We start from the raw sequence: 22,176 nt of genomic DNA on the forward strand, positions 1-22,176 counted from the left end.
AACCCCCATAACCCCCCCGGTAGTCCGGCCCTGAGGTCTTTATTATATGTTGTACTACATCCTTTCCAGAAACCAACGCCAATCACACTTGATATTTAAGTGTTCAGCCCGCTAACAATCTCTCATGGCCATTAACTTTTTCCTTGGAAACACTTTTCTATGTGTGATTGTTTACACACACACACACACACCCCTTTACGTGTATCTGACTAAAAATAAATACCGAATGCTCACAACAGAATAAATGTCAGTTTGAGTGCGTGGGTGTATGTTTTCAAGACTGAATACCTACATTATTCCGAAATCGGCAGTTTGTGTTCTCCATCGACGTACCTCCAATCAACTACATGCTTTCCTGGCTACTTTTCTTGTTCTGATTTCCAAAACAAAATGTCCATGTAACATTAAAAATATTCCCTGAAATTTGAACCACCAACAAGTCCGAGACATAAAGTACATTTCTTTTCATTCTTCCACGATCACCTGCAAACACCCACGTACATAAATGGTCAACTCCGCATGGGAATAACATTTTGTTCGTGCATGACCCTGATCGATAATGTGGAATCTGAAGGTTATGGTTGCTTAAAGGTCCTTGTCTACATTTTTATACCGAAATCGCCATTTGACCATTAAAATGCAGAGTCTATTATCTACAAATATCAACAATACACCCCCTTTCGATCAGGAAAGACAAAGCCAGTGTAGCCGTTTGAAAATTCATTGTAGTATTCCAGCGTAGTACTCATAGTAGGATATCCTTATTTGGAAAATGCCAAACGCAAAACTCCTCTCAAATCCCGTGCATTTCGTGCGTTTAAAAACAAGAAGAGCAAACGCTCGATCGAGTCACTTTCGCAGTTCTGAATATTATATGAGGCATCAGATGGACAGGAAGAAATTGCTATTCACAACACAATACAGATGTAAATAATTTGATGTAAAGAATAATCCTATAAAGTTTGAATCAAATCCGATGAATAGTTTCAAAAATATGATATTTCAATTTTTTTCCTTCAAGACATACCTGTGACCTTGAAAAAGGTCAAAGGTCACCAAAGCAGACGTCAAAGTGTAGAGGTCACTGGGAGTCACGTTCACATAAAATTTGAGCCCGGTCACTTTTATAGTTTCCGAGAAAAGCCCAACGTTAAGTTGTGTGTTGCCGAACAGAAAAGGCTAGTTATCTCCCTTGTTTTTCTGATAACGTTCGTAAAAGGCTACAGATGTAAATACTTTGATGTAAAGAATAATCCTACAAAGTTTCAATCACATCCGATGAACTTTGTCAAAGATATAAAATGTCTAATTTTTCCTTTGACGCTGACCTGTGACCTTGAAAAAGGTCAAAGGTCAACGAAACCATCGTTAAAGTGTAGAGGTCATTGGAGGTCACGACTAAACAAAATATGAGCCCGATCGCTTTGATAGTTTCCGAGAAAAGTCCAACGTTAAGGTGGTGTCTACGGACGGCCGGACGGACGGACAGACTAACACTGACCGATTACATAGAGTCACTTTTTCTCAAGTGACTCAAAAAGCGTGGACAGCGCTCCAGTGTCAAACTGTTGCTGCACTTGTTTGGGCGTGGCTATAAGCATAGTGACATGAATTTGATTGGTCAGTATTTTTAGGCAAAGCACATGTTCTCAGCAAACAGAAAACAAAATATTGGAAGCGTGAGTCACACTACCCAAAAATAAAATCTTTTTTTTACATATATTTTTTTTCTATAACTTTTCCCCCCATCATCTGACATAACTTTTTAGCGAAATCTAACCATAAGGTTATTGAAAAAAAGCACAAATGTAGACGACCACCTTTAAAGGCACAATGCAGCTCACAGCCTTCGTTTTGCGTTTTTGTTGCAGCTGAGTGCATTTACAGTTCAAAAATCCTCCTATGGTAGTAAAACAAACCCAAAACTACCCAACGACGACATCTGTGAAGCTCGACAGTTTCTTGTTCACGCGAGTGCATACATTAACCTAGTTATTACGTGGTGTTTGGTCGGAGTTCGATTCAACTGAGTGATTCCGGCCTCCATTTTGTTTTACACAAACTCATGATGATGTCTGACATAGTTTGCTTGGTGACGTGTCTTTTTGTGCATGATGTGGTGATCTACCTGATCTAAATTTAGATCCAAAAATAGGTCAAGACCAGCCAGGTCCGAGTACGAAATTAATTCGTAAAAAAATCGCAGTTCTTGACTCTTTGGGTGCAAGTCAATGAAACTTGGTAGTTCTTCTAACGGATAGCTGCCTGAGGTATGACTAAAAGACCCAGGGGCTCCGTGCACCTGGATTTGACAAGTTCAGTACCTTTAAGACTCTCGCTCTATCTAATCAGTGCATTGATTGAACTGTGGTATGATTTCTTATTATTGTTCTGTTACATTCTCGTCGTTTCTATATTCTGTTTAGTTGTATGCTCATCCTTTAATCTACTAATAGTAAACAAAACAAGAAAATCATTGTTTACTTACAGTGAACTGAACCCTTCTTTGCCGACATGAAAACAGGTGCACAACGAACCGATCTACATTTGGATCAAAACTTGATCTCTTTACCCTAAATTAACTGAGCGGGCATGTGCCCCTTTTTCCTGGGTCTAGCACAATACTCTGAAATCAACGCTAGAGTTGGCCAGCTGATGGAGAGGCCCTGCGGCTCTGGCGTAGTTTTTGACAAAGCGCCGGTAGTAGCCCGCAAAGCCCAGAAAAGAACGGAGCTCCTTTGTGTTCTTGGGTTGCGGCCACTTCCGGACGGCCTCTGTCTTGGTCTATTGAGCAGTTAGTCTTGGATGCCAAGCTTTCAGAGGCCGAGGGTCGGGTATAAAAGCAGAGCGGCGCGTGGCACTTCAGTCTAATGTCCAACCCTTTTCAGGAAACGAGCTCCCACTTGAAATATTATTTTCAAAAATACTCTGTCTATACCAAACTCAAAAGCACCATTTTTGTCAGGCAAACATTTCAAGGTGTACACCACACATGCACCCCAAAAAGTGTGTATAATAAGTCGTGGATAACGTACTTTCAGAAAAAAATTTCACTCAAAAAATATTTGAATTCAAAATCAAACGGCTGTCAGTCGTGGTGGACTGGGCGGAGCTAAAGACACGAGAAAGATAATGTCCACACACCGCTCATTTACCTTTTCGGCAACACACACCCGCAACACAACGTTTACCAGATGTTGCCTGACCCCAAAGTTCCGATCACTCCGCGCTATTGCAGCCGCCCTGGATGCTACATGACACCACTGGCTAATCTGCCTATGAGTACTTTCAATGATCGTTCTGTAATTAATAAATCATTTCAAAGATAGTCTGCACTTTTCGAATGTTAGTTTGGTTTATATTACTTCTTTTTTTTTTTAAGTGAAACATATCCATCCGAAAAAAACACGTTTCTTCTTGGGCTGAAAAAGTAAGCTGAAGCAGAGAATGTATGTCTCTTGCTGAAGTTATTTAGTGGATGAATACGATCGTGAGTTAGGTACCAATGTCCTGAATTTATGGCAGAATTTTCCAAAGAAAATAATATTGTACGCGTTGCTTGATGTTTCCGGTAGAACACCGCGTATCAGTCACGCACGTTGGAACCAGGCTCCGTCATGAAAGACGTTTTCTTCACTTTTTCACACACTAAAACACCACTCTTCAAGTGACTCTGCGTAATCCCTGTCTGTCACAGATATCATATTCATCAACATCCAGCAATAGTGATGCTCTGCTATATAATTAAAACTTTATAGTCACAAAGCTATTCTCATCCGTCCACGACGCGAGACCATGCCTTGACTGACTAAATGCAAGTTTTCCCACCAAATTTCTCCTCTTCCCGCAAATTTTGGTGACCTAGTTAGTCTCAGACAAAACCAAACATGTGGGCTGGGGGAGCCAAATGCGGCACGCTCACAGTGCCGTTATGTATCTGGACTTACTGGTCAACCTGAAGCCAACGGTCACATTCGCAATTAACAACCGCAAACTATATCTTTTGTTCAAAATAAGGGTGTCCAACAAGTCAGTTTCAACTTGTTAGATTCACAGACTTTACATTTGGCTTATTATGCCAAAGAAAATGGTCAATATATTTTCTTTAGTCGGTTTGTGTAACCAGGGTTCTACTGTTCCAAAAGCCGGCTAGACTACTCGTCTTGAAAACGGTACCGACCTTGATACCTTGTGAACTGTAAAACCAAGACACAGAGCTACATAGTGGCGCCAATTTTTTGGATGAAACATTAGAAAGCAGCACTTGACACATTTAACTCTGTAGATGGTCCCTCAAGTTCTTGGCATCCGATTGTTGGTGCGAGTTTCCACTCTGGTTCTGCACCAAGAGAGAGGGTATTTCTACTCTTCAGTCTACAACACGAAGTCTGGTTGACCGGTTGTGTCAGTGTATGGCACGTACTGCATAACTTTGACCATGTGCTCAGTTGTATTACACAGTGTACAAATGCGCGCGCGCATGCGACGGTGTGCGCGTGTGTGTGTATATATGTGTGTGTGTGTGTGTGTGTGTGTGTGCGTGTAATCTGCACTCAGCGGATTTATTGCTAGTGTCAATAAATCATTGCCACTAATAATGCTTCCAAATAACCGTCAGAAAAAAGGTGAATATCACACACAAAAACAACACACACACACACACTCCCACACATAACGGGAATTTACAGAGGTTCACAAGAAAGGCACACACACCAAGGAGAGGTATGCAGTCTGCTGTTGGCTTGTTTAATCAAGCGGAATGCCTTGGCCACTGCATCCACCAGACTAGGTAACTTGAGACCTTTCGGTCACTGAAAATAGGCTCCCCCCAGACCCATGGGTATTTCGGCCTGTTGGACCTCGAATGCTTGGTGAATTTTGTTGAGGATTGGCAAGTTCGTGTAAATCGGCCGATTGCAGACACATCATTGAGTATGTTGATACGATAACATTGGTTTCTTTCTGAGCCGGTTAACTGTGTCTGTCGAGAGTATGATGTAACTCATCAAGAGTTGTGCCTTTTCTAAATTTACGGTTCACTTGGAAGCATTACTGAAAGAAGCTGCTTTTATTCAAAAGTGTAACAATGTGCACTTGTAGTGCCCATTACAGACTTTCTACCCCATAGCAAGTGCCCTAACAGACTTTCTGCCCCTTAGCAGACGACACGAACTTCTAGTCTACACAGCTTATTTACATCTTAGCGGCGGTCATATTTTATTCCGCATGAAATCTATTTTTAGATTGATTGAGTTGCACGTGCTAGTTCTACGTGGGGTTTGTAATAAAACCATGAACCCCGCCATCCAGTCTGATCGAGTTTGAGAGTGAGAGTGAACGTCTGACGTGGCACAGACACAGTCCAATATGTACACGTGCATGCTACTCGAGTGCAAGGCTCAGCTCAGTTAGCCTCCACAGAGTTATACCACAGATCTTTGGTTATACACAGACTAAGACATTCGAAAGATGGAAGGGGGTGAGAGTTCGCAGTGGTGGGGGTGAAGGGCTTACTCTTCGCTGCCACAATGTTAGTATCTGGCATTTGCCAAGTGCGTGTCACAAATATGTTCCTTTCCTTTTTCTGCCTCGCGGTTCACGGTATGTTGTCTCACAGCCTTCTGAAAACATGGTGGTCAAACCCCTCCGCGGAGTTATCAACAAGTATATCAACATTATATAGGGGCAAAAATGAGTGAGTGTGTGTGTGTGTTTGTGTGTTGTTATTCTTAATTATTTTACTCAGCAGCAGGCAACTTCTCTCTCTCTCTCTCTCTCTCTCTCTCTCTCTCTCTCTCTTCTCTCTCTCTCTTCGTCTCTGTCTGTCTGTCCGTCCGTCCGTCCGTCTGTCTGTCTGGCTCCCCCTTCAAGCAGCGATTGTACATGATTCAGTTATAAGCAAGCTTTGCATTTTGAATTAACTTTCATTCTGTATTTTGTTTCCCCTCCATTTTCTTTTCAACCCTTGTTCGTTCCGTGTTGCGTCTGCTTTTATTGCCTTTTGTGTTTTGTTCCCGATGAAGCTTTCATAAGCGAAATTTCGTACCGTCCTGTACTGTTCTTGTATCGGTGAGTACAGATATCTTTTGTTTTTTAACTCTGTATTTTGTGTTTGTTTGTGTCATATATATATGTGTGTGTGTGTGTGTGTGTGTGTGTGTGTGTGTGTGTGTGTGTGTGTGTGTGTGTGTGTGTGTGTGTGTGTGTGTGTGTGTGTGTGTGTGTGTGTGTGTGTGTGGTCGTAATCAAATATATAATGTGTATATATACCCGGGTACATCAAGCTCCGTGTTCACAGCGGGCTGCCCATTGCAGGTTTTACTTCATTGATGAATGCACTCTTTTTCAATTTCAGCGAAGACTTTAATATATATATTAAGTTAATGATTTTTAGTCCTTTTACTAATTGCTGCCAGCCCCTCAACGCACAACCCACACCTCCGATCCTTAGTCTCTATCCCCAATTTCCTTCATGAGATAATACCTTCCAGATTTTACTGCTGAGTTTTTGTATTACGACATGCTAACGTTCATATAAAACTATGCGGTCATATGGCACACTATGAAGCAAATCGTGTGTGTGTGTGTTCTTGGCTCTCTCTCTCTCTCTCCAGATCTGGACGAGATTGATGCCACATGGCCCCTCACCGCGGAGGGGTTTGACCACCATGTTTTCAGAAGGCTGTATATAATTATCAGGTCCGGGCCGCCCATAATCGAGTTTTAATAAGCAATTGAATGATTCCGAGTCAATTAGTTTCCAAATATATTACGCTTTGAACCCAACACTGTCCTGGCGGAAAACCTCATTTCACTCTTTCTCTCCCAAAGCGTAAGTATACGCTACAAACGAAATGTTGATTGTAACGCTTTGTCCGCTGACAGGGTGCGCCCTCTTTTTAATTCACAGCACGGCACTTTTTCAGCACTTCAACTTGAAAAGTCATAAGCACTTAAAAATCTGCATTTCTTAATCTGATTATGGAAACTGTCTTTGTATAGCTAGCTTACTACAGAGTAACCCCCCCCCCCCCCCCCCCCCCCCCCTTTCAACACATATACCCCTTTCGAAACGGTAAAACGTTTTTTAATTGATACATGTATACAGCCTTCGACACCTGCTCAAGCCAATAGTAGGCAATACTAGACAAGAAATGACACGCCGCACCGCCGATAACATTCAACAAAACCCGTCAATGGCTGCAGCACTACTATTATTATCCTTTCCGCCTACACGCCTTCCACAGATCAATAAATAAAATTCGAGGCATGGGCATGTGTATTTAATTGCTCATCTGGCCAACGACGATTTTTGACTTGACTTCGCCCGTGATGCGAGTGGCAAGTAATCGAGTGCTTGCGAGCTGGGACGTGGTTGTGGGAGCTTAAAAGACCTTTTTTTATGGGTTTTGGTCCTTAGCTCAATAACTGTGAAATGAACCCCCACCCCCTCTACCAACCCCGGCTAAAACATGTTCCATGTACCTTCCGTTCCGTGTAAACGATCATGTAAACCGCCATAGACCTGAAAGGGGTTTACCCTGGAAACGAGCTTCCAACCACTGCGACACATCAACAATCAACAGCTCGAGTCACGGTGCTTTCCATTCTCACTGAAAATGTGCTGCGGAATCAATTTTGCAGACGAGCCTTGCTGTCCGTTACGTAATTAATCCATTAAAATGCCACTCTGCACAGATAGCCAACCAGGCTATTGATTGTTTGATCTGAGTGGACGGATGCTCGTATACATGTTGAAAGTCTGAGCGAATCTATGCATATTTAAAACATGGTTTATACGGAAACAAAGGTACATACCTTAAAGGTTAGCCACTTTAAAAACTTTAAAGTCACACTAGATAAAGCAGGTATATAGGGCAGGGTCCCCACTGGTTTTTAGAAACAAAATTCCATGACTTTTCCATGAGCCTCAATAACATTTTCCATGACTAGATCCACAGGTCGCCATTTCCAAACACGCAAACTTTTTATGTCTTGTCACTGCCAGTTTTGACACTGGCTTGCTTTGCACTGAATTTGAGTCAGTTTCTACGCAGTGTCTCTTCGACAAGCATTTGCTACGCAGTCAGATTATCGGTAATGTTTGCTGGTCCTGTCATTTCACTAAACTGGACCAGCCACTGTTTGTATCCATCTCCACTTTCGTAAATTCTGTTTCGTAACACTGTGACTTGACGAACTGTAATTTTTTTCACCGCGATACACAGTTCATTGCGAAGATCTTCCTCGGTAATTCGTTCCAATTCCGCATACTTTTTGTTGTCAAGAAACAACTCGAAAGAAAGTTTCAAACTCATCATCCTCCATCTTGCTTGTCGAAGCGCTAAAGTACTTTATCGATGCAAAAACAAAAGCAGAAAACTTCGACGAAACCGACTCAAATGCAGCGCAGACGACACGACGAGATAACGGAAGGAAGTGAGCCTCGCTTTGGCTCAAGTGCCGTTAAAAATACCGTTATTCTCGTATGCAAATACGAACGAGAAGTTGGTCATACAAGCCTTGTGCTGGCGACGCAAATCACTGCTGGCTGGCAAAGGGGGGGGGAGAACGGCTGGGCAACGAAAATCGCCGCTGGCGTGCTAAAGGTTAATTTTTCTTTCTTTCTTATTTTTGTTAAATTCCATGACTTTCCATGACTTGAATTGAAATTCCATGACTTTCCAGGCCTGGAAAATTGAAAATCAAATTCCATGACTATCCAGGTTTTCCATGACCTGTACGAACCCTGATAGGGGTGCCCCCCTCCCCCCCCTCCACACACACGATTACTGTCTCTAATGGTCCCATAACTGACGGAGCGTGGTGAAGTTTAAATTCGAACAAAGTAACAATCCATTTCTGGCTCTGTAGTCTTGGTCAATGTCATCCAGCATTTCTCTTCCTTGTTCGCTGTATATATATATATTTCTGAGAACTGCGGATGCACTGTCGAGTACAGGCGGATCTGTTAGTGTTAAACTAAACGATCAACGAATTGATATCATAGTTTTAGGTCTTAAACTGCCAATGTTGGAGTTGGAGCAAAACTAAAACTAACATTGTGACAAAAGGAGTTTAAAGGCGAACATCGGCAGGAATTTTTCTCCTGGAGAGACCTAAACTTGAACCCGTTGTATCAGGGCTTGGTCGATTGATACATAAACATTTCGCTGGTACCAGACCAAACAACTGGACCGATCTTTATGAAATTTGACATGAGAGTTCCTGGGGATGATATCCCCGGACGTTTTCTTAGTTTTTTTGATAAATACTTTTGATGACGTCATATCCGGCTTAATTTTTGTAAAAGTTGAAGCGGCACTGTCACACCCTCATTTTTCAATCAAATTGATTGGAATTTTTGAAAGCAATCTTCGACGAAGGCCGGACTTCGGTATTGCATTCAGCTTGGTGGCTTAAAAATTAATTATTGACTTTGGTCATTAAAAATCTGAAAATTGTAATAATTTTTTTTATATAAAACGATCCAAATTTATGTTCACCTTATTCTACATCATTTCCTGATTCAAAAAACATATAAATATGTTATATTAGGATTAAAAACAAGCTCTGAAAATTAAAAATATAAAAATTATGATCAAAATTAAATTTCCGAAATCGATTTAAAAACAATTTCATCTTATTCCTTGTCGGTTCCTGATTCCAAAAACATATAGATATGATATGTTTGGATTAAAAACACGCTCAGAAAGTTAAAACGAAGAGAGGTACAGAAAAGCGTGCTATGCAGCACAGCGAAACCACTACCGCGCTGAACAGGCTCGTCAGTCTCACTCCGTTATGCACAAGCGGCGGACTAAGGTCATTGAGAAAAAATGCAGTGCGTTCAGTTTCATTCTGTGAGTTCCACAGCTTGACTAAATGTAGTAATTTCGCCTTACGCGACTTGTTGTAATGTATTATTGATTGGTTGAGATATGTGCGCGATATAAATTGCATAAAATAAAATAAATAAATAAATAAATAAGCAGATTCGCGATCGTCGATAATGATTTTTCATGGTGTTTTGTAATTTTTAAATTACAAAGGAATTGTAAGACAGTTTCAAGCGAGCTATTTTTCGCGGCTGTATTTACTGTGCAAACAACTCTAAATATGGCAAAAGTGTCACGTGATAATCAACCGTTTGGTTTCGGCGCTCACTGGAGCAGACGATTTTTTCTGTAACCAGTTGACAGTGATGAAACCATATATATTACGGTCTCCTTCCGGCAGCAGTCCCAAAGTTTCGACTTGTCTTGACCTTAGAATGATGTCTTTATCATAACTGTGAAGAACAGAATGGAGATCACTGTCGAAGTCGGCCAATCTGCAATCATTTTCGTCTCGCGAACACTGATCTCAAATTTAGATCAGTGCTCGCGAAAAACATATGGGAGATAACTCTGTATTTTTGTTTTGATAGATTCGCGTAGGACTGTAGCGTCCGGTCAGAGAGTTAACTGGCGATAGCCGTTGAGCGATGACTGTTCAGAATGCACTCATTCAAGCTACAAGCAAGCACACACTCGCCTTCTCTCCCTCGCTTCTCTCTGCGGTCGATGGCCGACATACACATCGATGATCACTCAGTCACTGACCAAAACAAAAAGCTGATAGTATATCAAGTCCGCAACATACCATCCTCACAGAAGCAACTTCGCGTTTGCATCACAATGTCGATGATCTTTCTTTTTCCGCATAGTAATCCTGGCAGTCGACTTCACGAGATAAGCACCTTTCTTCAGAGGCGAGCTCGTGGATTGTACTTGTCAGTGCGACCCGGTGGAGCAAACTATCTTACACAGGCAGCGGGAAGCACCGGACGTGTAACAGTCTGTAGTACACAGTACACAGACTGGGTATCAGGATACAGGTGCCTGCTACGTCGCAAGCGCCCGACAAACCGAATCCAGCCCTCTGAAAACATGGTGGTCAAACCCCTCCGCGGTGAGGGGCCATGTGGCATCAATCTCGTCCACGCCTCTCGGAGTTATCAACAAGTAATAGGGGCAACCGTGAATGTTTATTCTGAAGACTGGATTGGAATGTCGTCCGTCCTTTTTTGCTTCGTGCGACTCGCCTAGCTCGAATTCTTTTGCAAAAAGTAGAGATGTATTTGTTGTGTTTTCTTAGTTCGCTGAAATGTGTGTGTGTGTGTGTCACAGCGTTTGCGAAGGAAACCTAACATTAGTCGCACCCCCCCCCCCCCCCCCACCAATTAAAAAACAAATATGTGTGAGTGTGTGTGTTGTTATTCTTAATTATTTTACTCAGTAGCAGACAACTTCTCTCTCTTTCTCTCTCTCTCTCTCTCTCTGGGCGGGGACGTAGCTCAGTTGGCGCGCTGGCTTTGTAGCCAGTTGGTCGCTATCAGCGTGGGTTCGATCCCCACGTTCGGCGAGAGATTTATTTCTCGGAGTCAACTTTCTGCAGACTCTCTTCGGTGTCCGAACACCCCCGTGTGCACACATGCGCTCGAAAAAGATCCCACGTTTACAGCGAAAGTCTCAGGGCTTGGAAAACACGAAGACACGCATGCATCATCTCTCGTCTCCAATTATCATGATCGTATTTCGATACTTTGACGAGACAAACCCAATGCTGGTGTGTCGAAGAAGACAGCCACAGCGGGCTTGATCGAATCAAAGTATTACACCATATCTTCAACGTATTACCAATACCTGTCCCAATATAGACCAGTTGGTCTAAGAGGACGTTAAACCCTAATAGTCAGCCAGTCTCTCTCTCTGTCTCTCTCTCTCAAGCGCCATTTGCCGATCAGCGCGACCATATCGGCATATGACGATCCACAGAAAGCGCGCCCATCTCGACGAGGCATTCGGACGAACATAAAGGCACGTGGAAATCAACAAAACAACTATATTAAGTTGACAATGATCGAGGATTATGCAACTTGTGACTGTTGTTCTCTGTGAAGTATGAAATAGAGAAATATTTAATTTGTGGGCGAGTTCTTCGATGTTTGATGTGCGTCACGGACGAGGCCAAAATTCTGTCCTATTTTTCAATCACAAAGAAGTAAGTTGATATTTCTGCGAATTGTGTTCGCTGTTTTCGTTCATAGCGATGAAACATTAATGGCAAGCATTGCTCTTTCGGTAAAGATAATTCAAAAAGTTAAAAAATAAATCACATTTCGGAGAAACGCTTGAACATTTGTCACGGACGAGGCCAGTACGCGTCACGGACGAGGCACGTACGAAATGCACTATAGTAGTGACGTCTTCAGGAGATCAACAAATTTTATTATAGCAACATATCGTTTTCAGTAGTCACCCACAATGTGAGACTATCATTAATTTGGGTCAGTGTTTACATTCGCTCGTTCGTCCGCCCGGGTTACGTCTGTCCGTTAGCTTTAGTAAGCATAAAGAAGGATCCTCAAGAGCCCATGAATATTTGAAAACAAAACTTGGTGGATAGGTACATATGGGTAATATAATCTGTCGTGCAAAGTTTCAAGGTTGTAAATGAAAGGTCAAGGTCAGATCTATGTTCGAACCTTGATTTTTTTTCAGATTTGTGTTGGAGAGTTATCCATCCAAAGTTTTAATCCAATCAAGTTGAAAATTGGTATTGTGACAGAGTGTATATTAAGAAATGCATCAAAATTATGAGCTCGAATGAAATATGTTTTGATTGCATGCGTTTGAGCATGTGTCTGTTTGTCTAAATATGGACAATACTTGTTGCACCAACGGGTTTTTTCTCTCATATAAATAAAACAAAACACTTGTCAAAGGTTAAAAGACAAACGATGCTGTTTATTTAACAGAATTTCGGCAAGTTGCTTTTATTTAACTTCAGGATTGTTAATTTCCCTCCAACATGAGATAACAACTGAGCATGCAGCTTCCACAGTAAATGGTTAAAATGCCAAATAAAAGTCAGTTTCTGAAAAGGCAAAGTAAAGATTGTTTCCAATTACAATGTAAAGTCAAACTAACTTGTCTTTTCCACCGTTGCCGAATCTGTTACAAATCAGCGACAGGGCGACAGCGTAGCTAACTTCGTCACCCCCCTCTCCCCCCTCCAAAACAGCACATTCATTGGCATGTCAAAATATTGACACTGAGGGACAGAGAAAGCGGCAACAAAGTCATAATAGACATGAGGTAACAAATGAGCACGAAGCTTCGACGGAACACACTAAATGCCCAATAAATAAGCCAGTTTCCGTTAAGATTGCTTCCAATTATTGACTAGTGTCAGACTTGTCTTTACCACCTTTACCGAATCGGTAACCAATCAGCGACACGGCTCACTTCTTCCCCCTCCCCCCTAAAAACAGCGTAATTGGCACTGCCACTGTGAGCGACAGCTATACACTGTAGTCGGTAGATGCGTCAAGTAATCGCAGGTGAGTATTGTTTTGCAGGCTTCAATGGTACTCGGTTCGAGGGCTTTCAACGGCAACGACTGTTTCGGCGTCTTGCAGGTTGAATGGACACATAATGTTTTAGCTGGTGAATGTACCCGACGTACATCATTGGTTTGGTTGCTTTCCCGAATGTTACAGTTTTACCTGTCGCCTGGACCACCGTTATTGGCTGCCCCGAAAGCATTTTACTTGTGTATTTCACTGCAACATGACATGTCTCAGTCTAAGAATAGGTCTAAATTAATCAGCTGACTGATTTCTGATGAAGCACGCGCAAAGACAGGGAGACAAAAGGAAGGCAAATACCGCTATAACACATCAAAAAGTGCCTCGTCCGTGACACAATTAAGTCAGCAACTGTATGTCTGGCAAATTAAATAAAAGCGACAAATAGTGCCTTTCGAAAAGCTTGAAGATAATCTCAAGTAAAATTTCTGTATAAAACGAAATGCAATCAGTACATGAATTTTTGTATCCAAAATGTCACGGACGAGGCCATTTAGGGGGGTGAGTTGCATTCTTTAATATTTTGGCTACAAAGAGTTTCAACAACTGCCGACTTATATCACAGTATACATCAATGTCAGTCTCATGTGATATGATGATTACTGAAATTACAAAAAAAAATTGGATTGTACTGAACCCGAATATAAAAAAGTGACCAAAAACGTCACTTCATGCACAGTGAAATCCTCTTAAACAATATGACTGCTAAACAAGGGACATAACTCAGTGAGGAAAATAAAATATTGATTATGAACATATGAACATTCTACAACAAAGCCAGCGTACCGAAATAAAGAAATTTGTGTTTTAATTTCAAGCGTTGAGAGAGCTAATTTTTTGGACATGCCCTGGATTATTTCCGAAAATGAATAGAGCTGACCAAGCAAGAATTGCGCCATCTGCCGATCACTTGGAAACACACATACTTATTACTAAAAGGGTCCAGACAAAGACGAAAGCTCAACTGCAGGTGACTTATTTTGCATGAACAGAATAGCGATATAGTGATATTTTAGAGTTCACATTGGGTTATTTTTTCATTTCTTCATTGAGACAAACTTATAACAATCAATGCATTTCTTCTTCTTCTGCGTTCATGGGCTGCAACTCCCATGTACACTCGTGTTTTTTGCATGAGTGGGGGTTTACGTGTATGACCGTTTTTACCCCGCCATTTAGGCAGCCATACGCCGCTTTCGGAGGAATGCATTTAATGTAACACATGAAAAAAAATACAATAACGTCATGAAAGGGTTCGGTTCAGTGCCTTTAAGGACATACGGGGCAGACCTTATTATTTGCGACCGAGTCATGTATGACGAAGTGAAGAATTGACGTCATTTCCAAGATGGTGGTCACTGAACAAACCGACGAAAGTTTGTCTGTGATGACAATTTTCAAAATATGTTGGTTCTATTTAAACCCGACGAGTCATTGTTTTGCTTATCTTAAGATTGCGCAGAACCATGTGACGATCGATTGCCGTCCAATACGGCTTGGCCCATCTCGAGATGGGCGCGCTTTCTGCGGATCTTCATATGGTTCTGCGCCATCTTAAGATCGCGCTGATCGGCAAATGGCGCTTGACATCTATATTATATAATCGAAAATTTCTAAGATAAATTTTCATTTAATTAATATACTTACTCATTGATGAATACATTTTCAATTTCAGCGAAGACTTTAAGTTTAATAGATCTATGTTAAGTAAATGATTTTTAGTCCTTTTATTAATTTCTGCCAGCCCCTCAACTCACAACCCACACCACTGATCCTGTGTCTCTATCCCCAATTTCCTTCATGGGAAAATACCTTCCAGATTTTACTGCTGAGTTTTTTTTATTACGATATGCTAACGTTCATATAAAACTATGCGGCCATGGCACACTATGAAGCAAATCGTGTGTGTGTTCTTGGCTCTCTCTCTCTCTCTGCAGAATTATATCTTGTAACCCCATTTTTTCAACAAATGTTCAATTGTGACAAGAAAGAATTATAGCTCATTATTTATGAACAGATGCATCACATGGCATTCTACATATTGCCTTATCTTTTAAACGTGGCACTATTCATTAAAAAGAGACTTTGTATTCTTTTATAGAATTCTGAACTGTAGAGCACAAATTATTGTAATTTGCCAGTTACAACATTCACAGGACAAGGAAAAGCCAACAACAAAACAAAACAGTTTCATGGGAAGTTTGCTGCAGTTGTCAAGTTACATGTACAGTATCTGATCTTCACCTCTAAGAACTCTATCTTGTGAAATAGAGATCATCAGGGGAAAAGGGACTCTGGGGGTGGGTGGGAGTGGCTTTCATATATATATTTTTTATGCATCATGTCTGCTTAGAAATTATTTGACGCTTTTTGTGTTTCTGCATGTGCTGCCACAAGTGTAATGGATTGAATAATATAAATATTATTACATTTGCACTGACAGAGATTGGAGAAGAAAGTATAAACATTTGTTGCTTGTGACTGACCTCTGACCCACATGTGCTACTCAACATACTGTTAGTAACAGTGTTACCCGCCCCTGTGAAGTAGTTTATTCCAAACTCAAGTGTCTGGCAAGAGGCATGCTAATATCTCATTTATGATTCCTGTCTTTCTTAGAATGATAATAGTTAAATGCAGCACCCCCTTTCGTCCACATAGTTTCCTGGTTTAGTGTTAACGATAGCAAAATTAGCATCAATGACTTCTTGTACTGTCAATACTATCGCACTCTGGCCTTCCAGTAAAAAGGCAGAAGAGTGGACATGAAAAAAAATACATACATGTAGTTTCCCATCACTTAGCAAACTCTTTCATTCCATTTTCTCTTGCCCCAGTCAATAAGACTCTTACCTCGATAAAAAATGTAAACTGCAAGTGCAAACTGATAACAAATTTAGACCAAATAGATAAATGCTGAAGCAGTATAGGTCGTACATTCAGAACACAGTACATGTCCACAACTGAAGGTTGCCTCTTTGCTAAAAAAGATAAATTTAGGTGACTTGTTTGGGAAAAAGTAAATTCAAAAGGATCCTAGTAGTAGTAGGTAAGTCTGGAGCTATAGTCTAACTGATCCATACTACCTGGTCCTTGTATGTTACTCCGTGGGTGTGGTTGTAAGTGTGTGTGTGTGTGTGTGCGCGTGCATACTTTTAACAAGAAAAGACCAGGGATGAACAGAGCTGAGGCAGCTCTCCAACTGCAGAAATGAATTCAGTTGTAACTTGTACTTAGTCAAGCAGTATTCTGTCTTAATTACCATTTTCTGTGTGATCGTGATTGGTTTACATTTGACTTTGACACCAATACTAAATTGATAGTCAAAAGACTTTCATTCAACCAATTACAGTGTTAAGGAACAGTCAACGAAAGTTGATTGTGAAATACATACATGTATACATGTATGCAAACACATTGTGACCCTGAATCAAATCCAGCACATTTTTACTGCATGATTATATATAATCAATTCTCTGTTAGACATTAAGTTCATTCATCCTTAAATTTAACAAACAGCTATAGGTACGTAACTATGAAAAGTCAAACAAACTTCCATCAATGTAGTGAAAACGAATAGGTTTTGTGAAAGACTCAAAGTCAAACGCTTGTCACCAATGGATTAAACTTGGAGGACAACTATATATATTACTATTAGCTCTCTTCCACTTAATCAAACCGGCAGAGAGAGAGAGAGAGAGAGAGAGAGAGAGAGAGAGAGAGAGAGACACAAACGAATGACGGCTTTATTGCTCAATGATTAAGATGTTAAGCTGACGCCCAGTCATAGTCCTACAAACGCCATGATCTACTTCCCATAACAACGCTGAGATTTTGGTATAGGCTCAAGTCGATGCATGGATTTTACAATGAACCAAAACAAAGAAAATTTACCTGTATACTTCGTGCTGGGGCAATTTGCTTCGTAAAGACATCGTTGTCGTCATCGTCGCTAGAAATCTCAATCAATTCAGCTGTTTTCTTCTTTAGATGTGTTGTTTCATTTTTATCGACCGAGGAAACTCTTTTCAGTGGCTTTGTAATACTGGGATTTCCCGCACCGACATCTTGATCTTGTAACTTGGACAAGTCGGCGTCGCTAATCTCTTTTTCACTGCTGTAACTGACTGAGGGTAATTCTCCATTATCATCTGAATCTGAAGATATAACGATGCAAGAATCATTCATGTCTCAGTCACAAAAACGGGAAAAGACATGACACAAACTTCTCCCACGAACTAACCCCACGCTGCCCGTCAGACCTGAAATAACTTATCCTTGGGCTGAATGGGAATGAGACAGTATGCGACGCGTGCAATTTGAATACATCAGATATATAATATAGACCGTATCGTAGACCGCATGATCACCACTACACCCACTCATAACATGGAACGGTGCAAGGGCGGATCAATTCACTTTGGAGGGGGGGGGGTTACAAAATGACTGCGAAGATACAAGTTGACGGCGCTGAAGGCGTCTAAGCCTCTAGGGGGGTCCGGGGCATGCCCCCCCGGAAATTTTTTTTTATCCAAAGAAGCAAAATAGAGCTATCTGGTGCATCCTGAGCCAATAAATTACCTCTTTTTTTGGGGGGGTGGGGGGGTGGGGGGGGGGGTTACGTAACCCGTGTAACCCCCCCCCCCAGATCCGCCCTTGCGGTGTACCATGGCAAAGAAGAATACAATGTATCATTAATAATTTCATGCTAACGTTCCAGATGACCATTATCATCGCTATTCCAGTTCAACAGTGATTCCAAATCAGTCGCTCTATCTGGGACATCACTGTTGTTTACTGAAATTGCGACTCGGCGGATACATCAGTAAAAAAAAGAATGTATGCCACAATCACATGATAACTACAATACAAGTAGTTATCATTAATTTATAGGTAATTATAGCTTGTGTGTGTGCCCAATCATAAATTCCTTCAAACCAGCATCGAAAATCGATGAACTTGAGGGGTCAGTTTGATAGTCCGGTGCCTGGACGCTGCCACTGTGGCCGGTGTCAGTGACGATTTCATCTTTCGCCGTGGTCATATTTCGATTCTCGGCCTCGTTGATCTAGTATAAAATCCACACTGAACAAAACAAAAAAAACTTCGATAGTACTGATGAGCGACTATGTGTACCTTCATGGGGCCAAATTTTTGATTCACCCTAAAACTGATGTTTCCCTTCTTTTTCAAGGGACGTAACCCCTCAGTACACGTTTTCGAAGAAATCCATTTTGGGGGTGAAATCTATCAAATTTCACCACCAATTTTCTTCACATGCAAGAAACTGACATGCTTTTCGTCCATAAATAATTTCACTGATTTTACCAGGAAACAACATTTCAGTCTTGAGTATATCAGGTAGGCCTACTATAGTGAAACTAGTTTTCCCTATTTGAGACTATTCACTTTTGTCACTGCACTGATTGCGTACAGTAGCTTTCTTTTAATTTAGCCATTACTCGGAAAGTAGTTTAGGATAAATAAGAAACAAATACTAGTAACAGTTCACCGGGCATGTACCTACAGGAGCTATCACGTTGAAGAGTTGAATTTCATTTTCACGGCGCTATCTGAGTCAGTGATGCGCGTTGAAGGACATTCGTCATTCTGTGTTGTAACGCGCATTAAGATTTGCGGTTGATGGGAGACTACCTGGAGTAGTCAGTCGCAAGGTTGTCTCCCTTAGGAAGTTAATACAAAATTGTCAAAAGTATACACCACACACACACACACACACATGACACACACACACACACACCGTCAGTCACACACACACACACACACACACATGACACTGACACACACACATGACACACACACACAACACTGACACACACACACACATGACACACACACACACACACACACACACACATACACACACACGCACACACACACTGAGTTGGACATACTGACAAACACAGTGACACACACGGTCGGACACACACACACAGCCAGTGACACACACTCACACGCACGCACCGCGCACACACGCACACACACCGTGCACACACACACACGCACACCGTCACATACACCGTCACACACACACGCACGGCTCACACTGACACACACACACACACACACACACACCGTGCACACACACACACACCGTCACACACACAGCGGGACGCCGGCACACACACTCTCAGTCTCGCTCTCACCCCTCCCACCCCCCCTCTCTCTTCTACGTCTCTCTCTGTCACTCTCTGTATTCACGTCTATTAGAGTTGTTCTGGTCAGGACGATTAGATCAGAAAAAAGACCCACCATACGGCGATTGATATATGCTGATGCCATACTCTAAAAAAATGAAAATTTTATTTGTTCTAATGTATCTTCATTCTTGTATCACCTTAGCTTAGGGAATCCCCACCATTCCCCACCTCTCTCTCTCTCTCTTGCTCTTGCTCTCTCTCTCTCTCTCTCTCTCTCTCTCTCTCTCTCTCTCTCTCCCTCTCCCTCTCTCGCCACAAAAAGATATGGGTCCCAGAACCTGATTCCCCCCATCCCTCGTCTAGACTTGTATAAGTCAAGTTTAGCCTTCTCAGGAGCATCTCTATGGAATTCCATACCCCTACCCCTCCGAAATGCCTCTTCTGTGAAAACGTTTAGGCGCCAGTTTCATTCCCGCTTAATGGGTAATTAGAACACTTTTCATGTCTGATATTTTAGTGCTTTTTACATTTAGTCAAGTTATGTTTGTATTTTGATTTGTTCTTTATGTGTATGTATTGATAATGATATACATGCGAATGATTGGGACAATTCCTCCCCACATTTGTTTTCTCCCTTTTGTTATTAGTTGTTTTGGATGGTTATAATTATGCAATGCATTATTGCAACTATGCTGCAATTTCCACACTATACTGTTTTTCCCATTTTTGAATGTGTATACAAAACCATAACCCTTTTCTCATTACTATTTACATTATGTTCGTCTGTAAGTAACAATAACCTTGTCAATTTTACTATCTATATTATGTGCGTCTGTATTAAGTGTTTGTATAAGGGACAGGTTGTAAGATTAGGCTTTGCCTAAAACCTCTATCCTTTGGTAATAAAGTTCAGTTTCAGTTTCAGTTTCAGTTTCTCTCTCTCTCTCTCACCTCTCTCTCTCTCTCTCTCTCTCTCTCTCCCCCCCCTCTCTCTCTCTCTCTCTCTCTCTCTCTCTCTCTCTCTCTCTCTCTCTCTCTCTCTCTCTCTCTCTCTCTCTCTCTCTCTCTCATTCGGTCATCTTCCTCCAAAGTATGGCTTTCCATGCCATGTAACCTTCTTTTCCAGTATGCTCGTCAAATGATAACATGACTGAATTAGGCGCATCAGTCTAACTACGGCCGTTCTTAGACTCCTTCGTGTAACTTGGTAACCAACTACTTACTATCGACGTGAACCAACCATGTTTTCAAACGATCGAGCGAATCAAAGATGGTCATATTCTAAACGGTATGCCTTCTAAACTTACCTTCATCTGAACATCTGTGAAATGTCCATGATGTGCAGTGGTATTCTGAGTGATTATCCAGGATTGATTTTGGTGCCAGTCATTATCAGTGGATCATCATTTCCCACACACTTTGAGCTTTAAACCAGTGCTATCCCACCAACATTTGATTACACTCACGTACATTCTAAAATTTTCCTATTGTTGTCCGCAACTCGGGCGTGCACATCATTAACAGCGTGTGCCACCTGTTCTATCAAGTGACAGCTATGCGACGAGGAAAGATTTCAGTCTTGAAAGGCGTATTTATTCAACTTTAGCGAAGCGCGGAAGTAATATTAATACACGAGTATAATCGGTGCAAAAAGTAACTTACCAAGTGGAATTGTAATTCAATCGAGTTGGCGCTTTGGTCGGGCGTCAATCCACGATGACGACCTCGAAGTTTCAAATGGAAGTCTGTCAATGTGTAAATGTCCAAGCAGGATTTTGACATTTAAATCAGTGAACACTTTTTCCATTACCTCTCGTACGCATAAATTCATTACAATGTCCAGGACTAGACGTTTTAGAAGGAGGGGCTTACAAAATGAGACAGGGCGGGTACAATTGTACAAGGGCTTGACAGGGGAGGAGGGAGGGCTAGGGGGTCCCAGTCTCGGGTACTCTTGTAATCTATAGCATCTGAAAGGGATATTTTGGGTATTTTCTGGGTAGATGCGGCCCTGATGCCTGTGTTGACCAGTCACGATTAGCTCATTTCAGTTGTTTATCGCACGTCAGTGCTGTCAACACACAAGTCACAACTTTCAGTAGGACGCTCAGTATTGCATGCCTTGGCATCAATGCACGTTTGGTAACTCAGCATTATTGTCCGAATAAGATATTCTGTTCACTTCTCTAGCGTGTGCAGCTATCCCGGGGACAACTCCGACGCTTCTGATCAGTACTTTTGATCCATCCGCTGTTGAGTTTTGGATATGACCAAGTGGAGGGATGGTCTTACACTATGAAGCCTAAATGCCTGACCGGCCTGAGATGGAAAGCCCAACTGTTTCCACGGGAAGGAGAGTGCCCTAAGAAAAGTGAAAACTATCAAGTGAACTAGAATGAATGACACGCCGCTAACAAAAAGCTACTAAATATGAATGTGTTGGTAAAGTAGGTGAAGGGTTCAATGTTTATCAACAGAACGTGTGATGTTTGCTAACACTAGCTTCTTTATTAGGTCTTACAATGAAACTTTGTCCGATTCACGATTATCGAAATGAAGAGGCAGTTATACGCCATGTACAGTCACACCGTGGAACACACA

General features: G+C 41.6%; 1 protein-coding gene across 1 annotated transcript in view; it reads right to left on the minus strand.

Moving 5' to 3' along the window:
* The window catches only part of LOC138981713 (uncharacterized), a 48,250-nt gene extending 30,570 nt beyond the window's left edge, over window positions 1–17,680 (minus strand). The window contains exon 1 of the mRNA XM_070354736.1: window positions 17,309–17,680. Coding sequence (XP_070210837.1) covers window positions 17,309–17,602 — 294 coding nt within the window. The 5' untranslated portion in view covers window positions 17,603–17,680. The remainder of the gene's footprint in view (window positions 1–17,308) is intronic.
* Between the last annotated feature and the right edge of the window lie 4,496 nt (window positions 17,681–22,176).

Source organism: Littorina saxatilis, linkage group LG12, assembly GCF_037325665.1.
Source record: "Littorina saxatilis isolate snail1 linkage group LG12, US_GU_Lsax_2.0, whole genome shotgun sequence".
Taxonomy (NCBI): Eukaryota; Metazoa; Mollusca; class Gastropoda; order Littorinimorpha; family Littorinidae; genus Littorina; species Littorina saxatilis.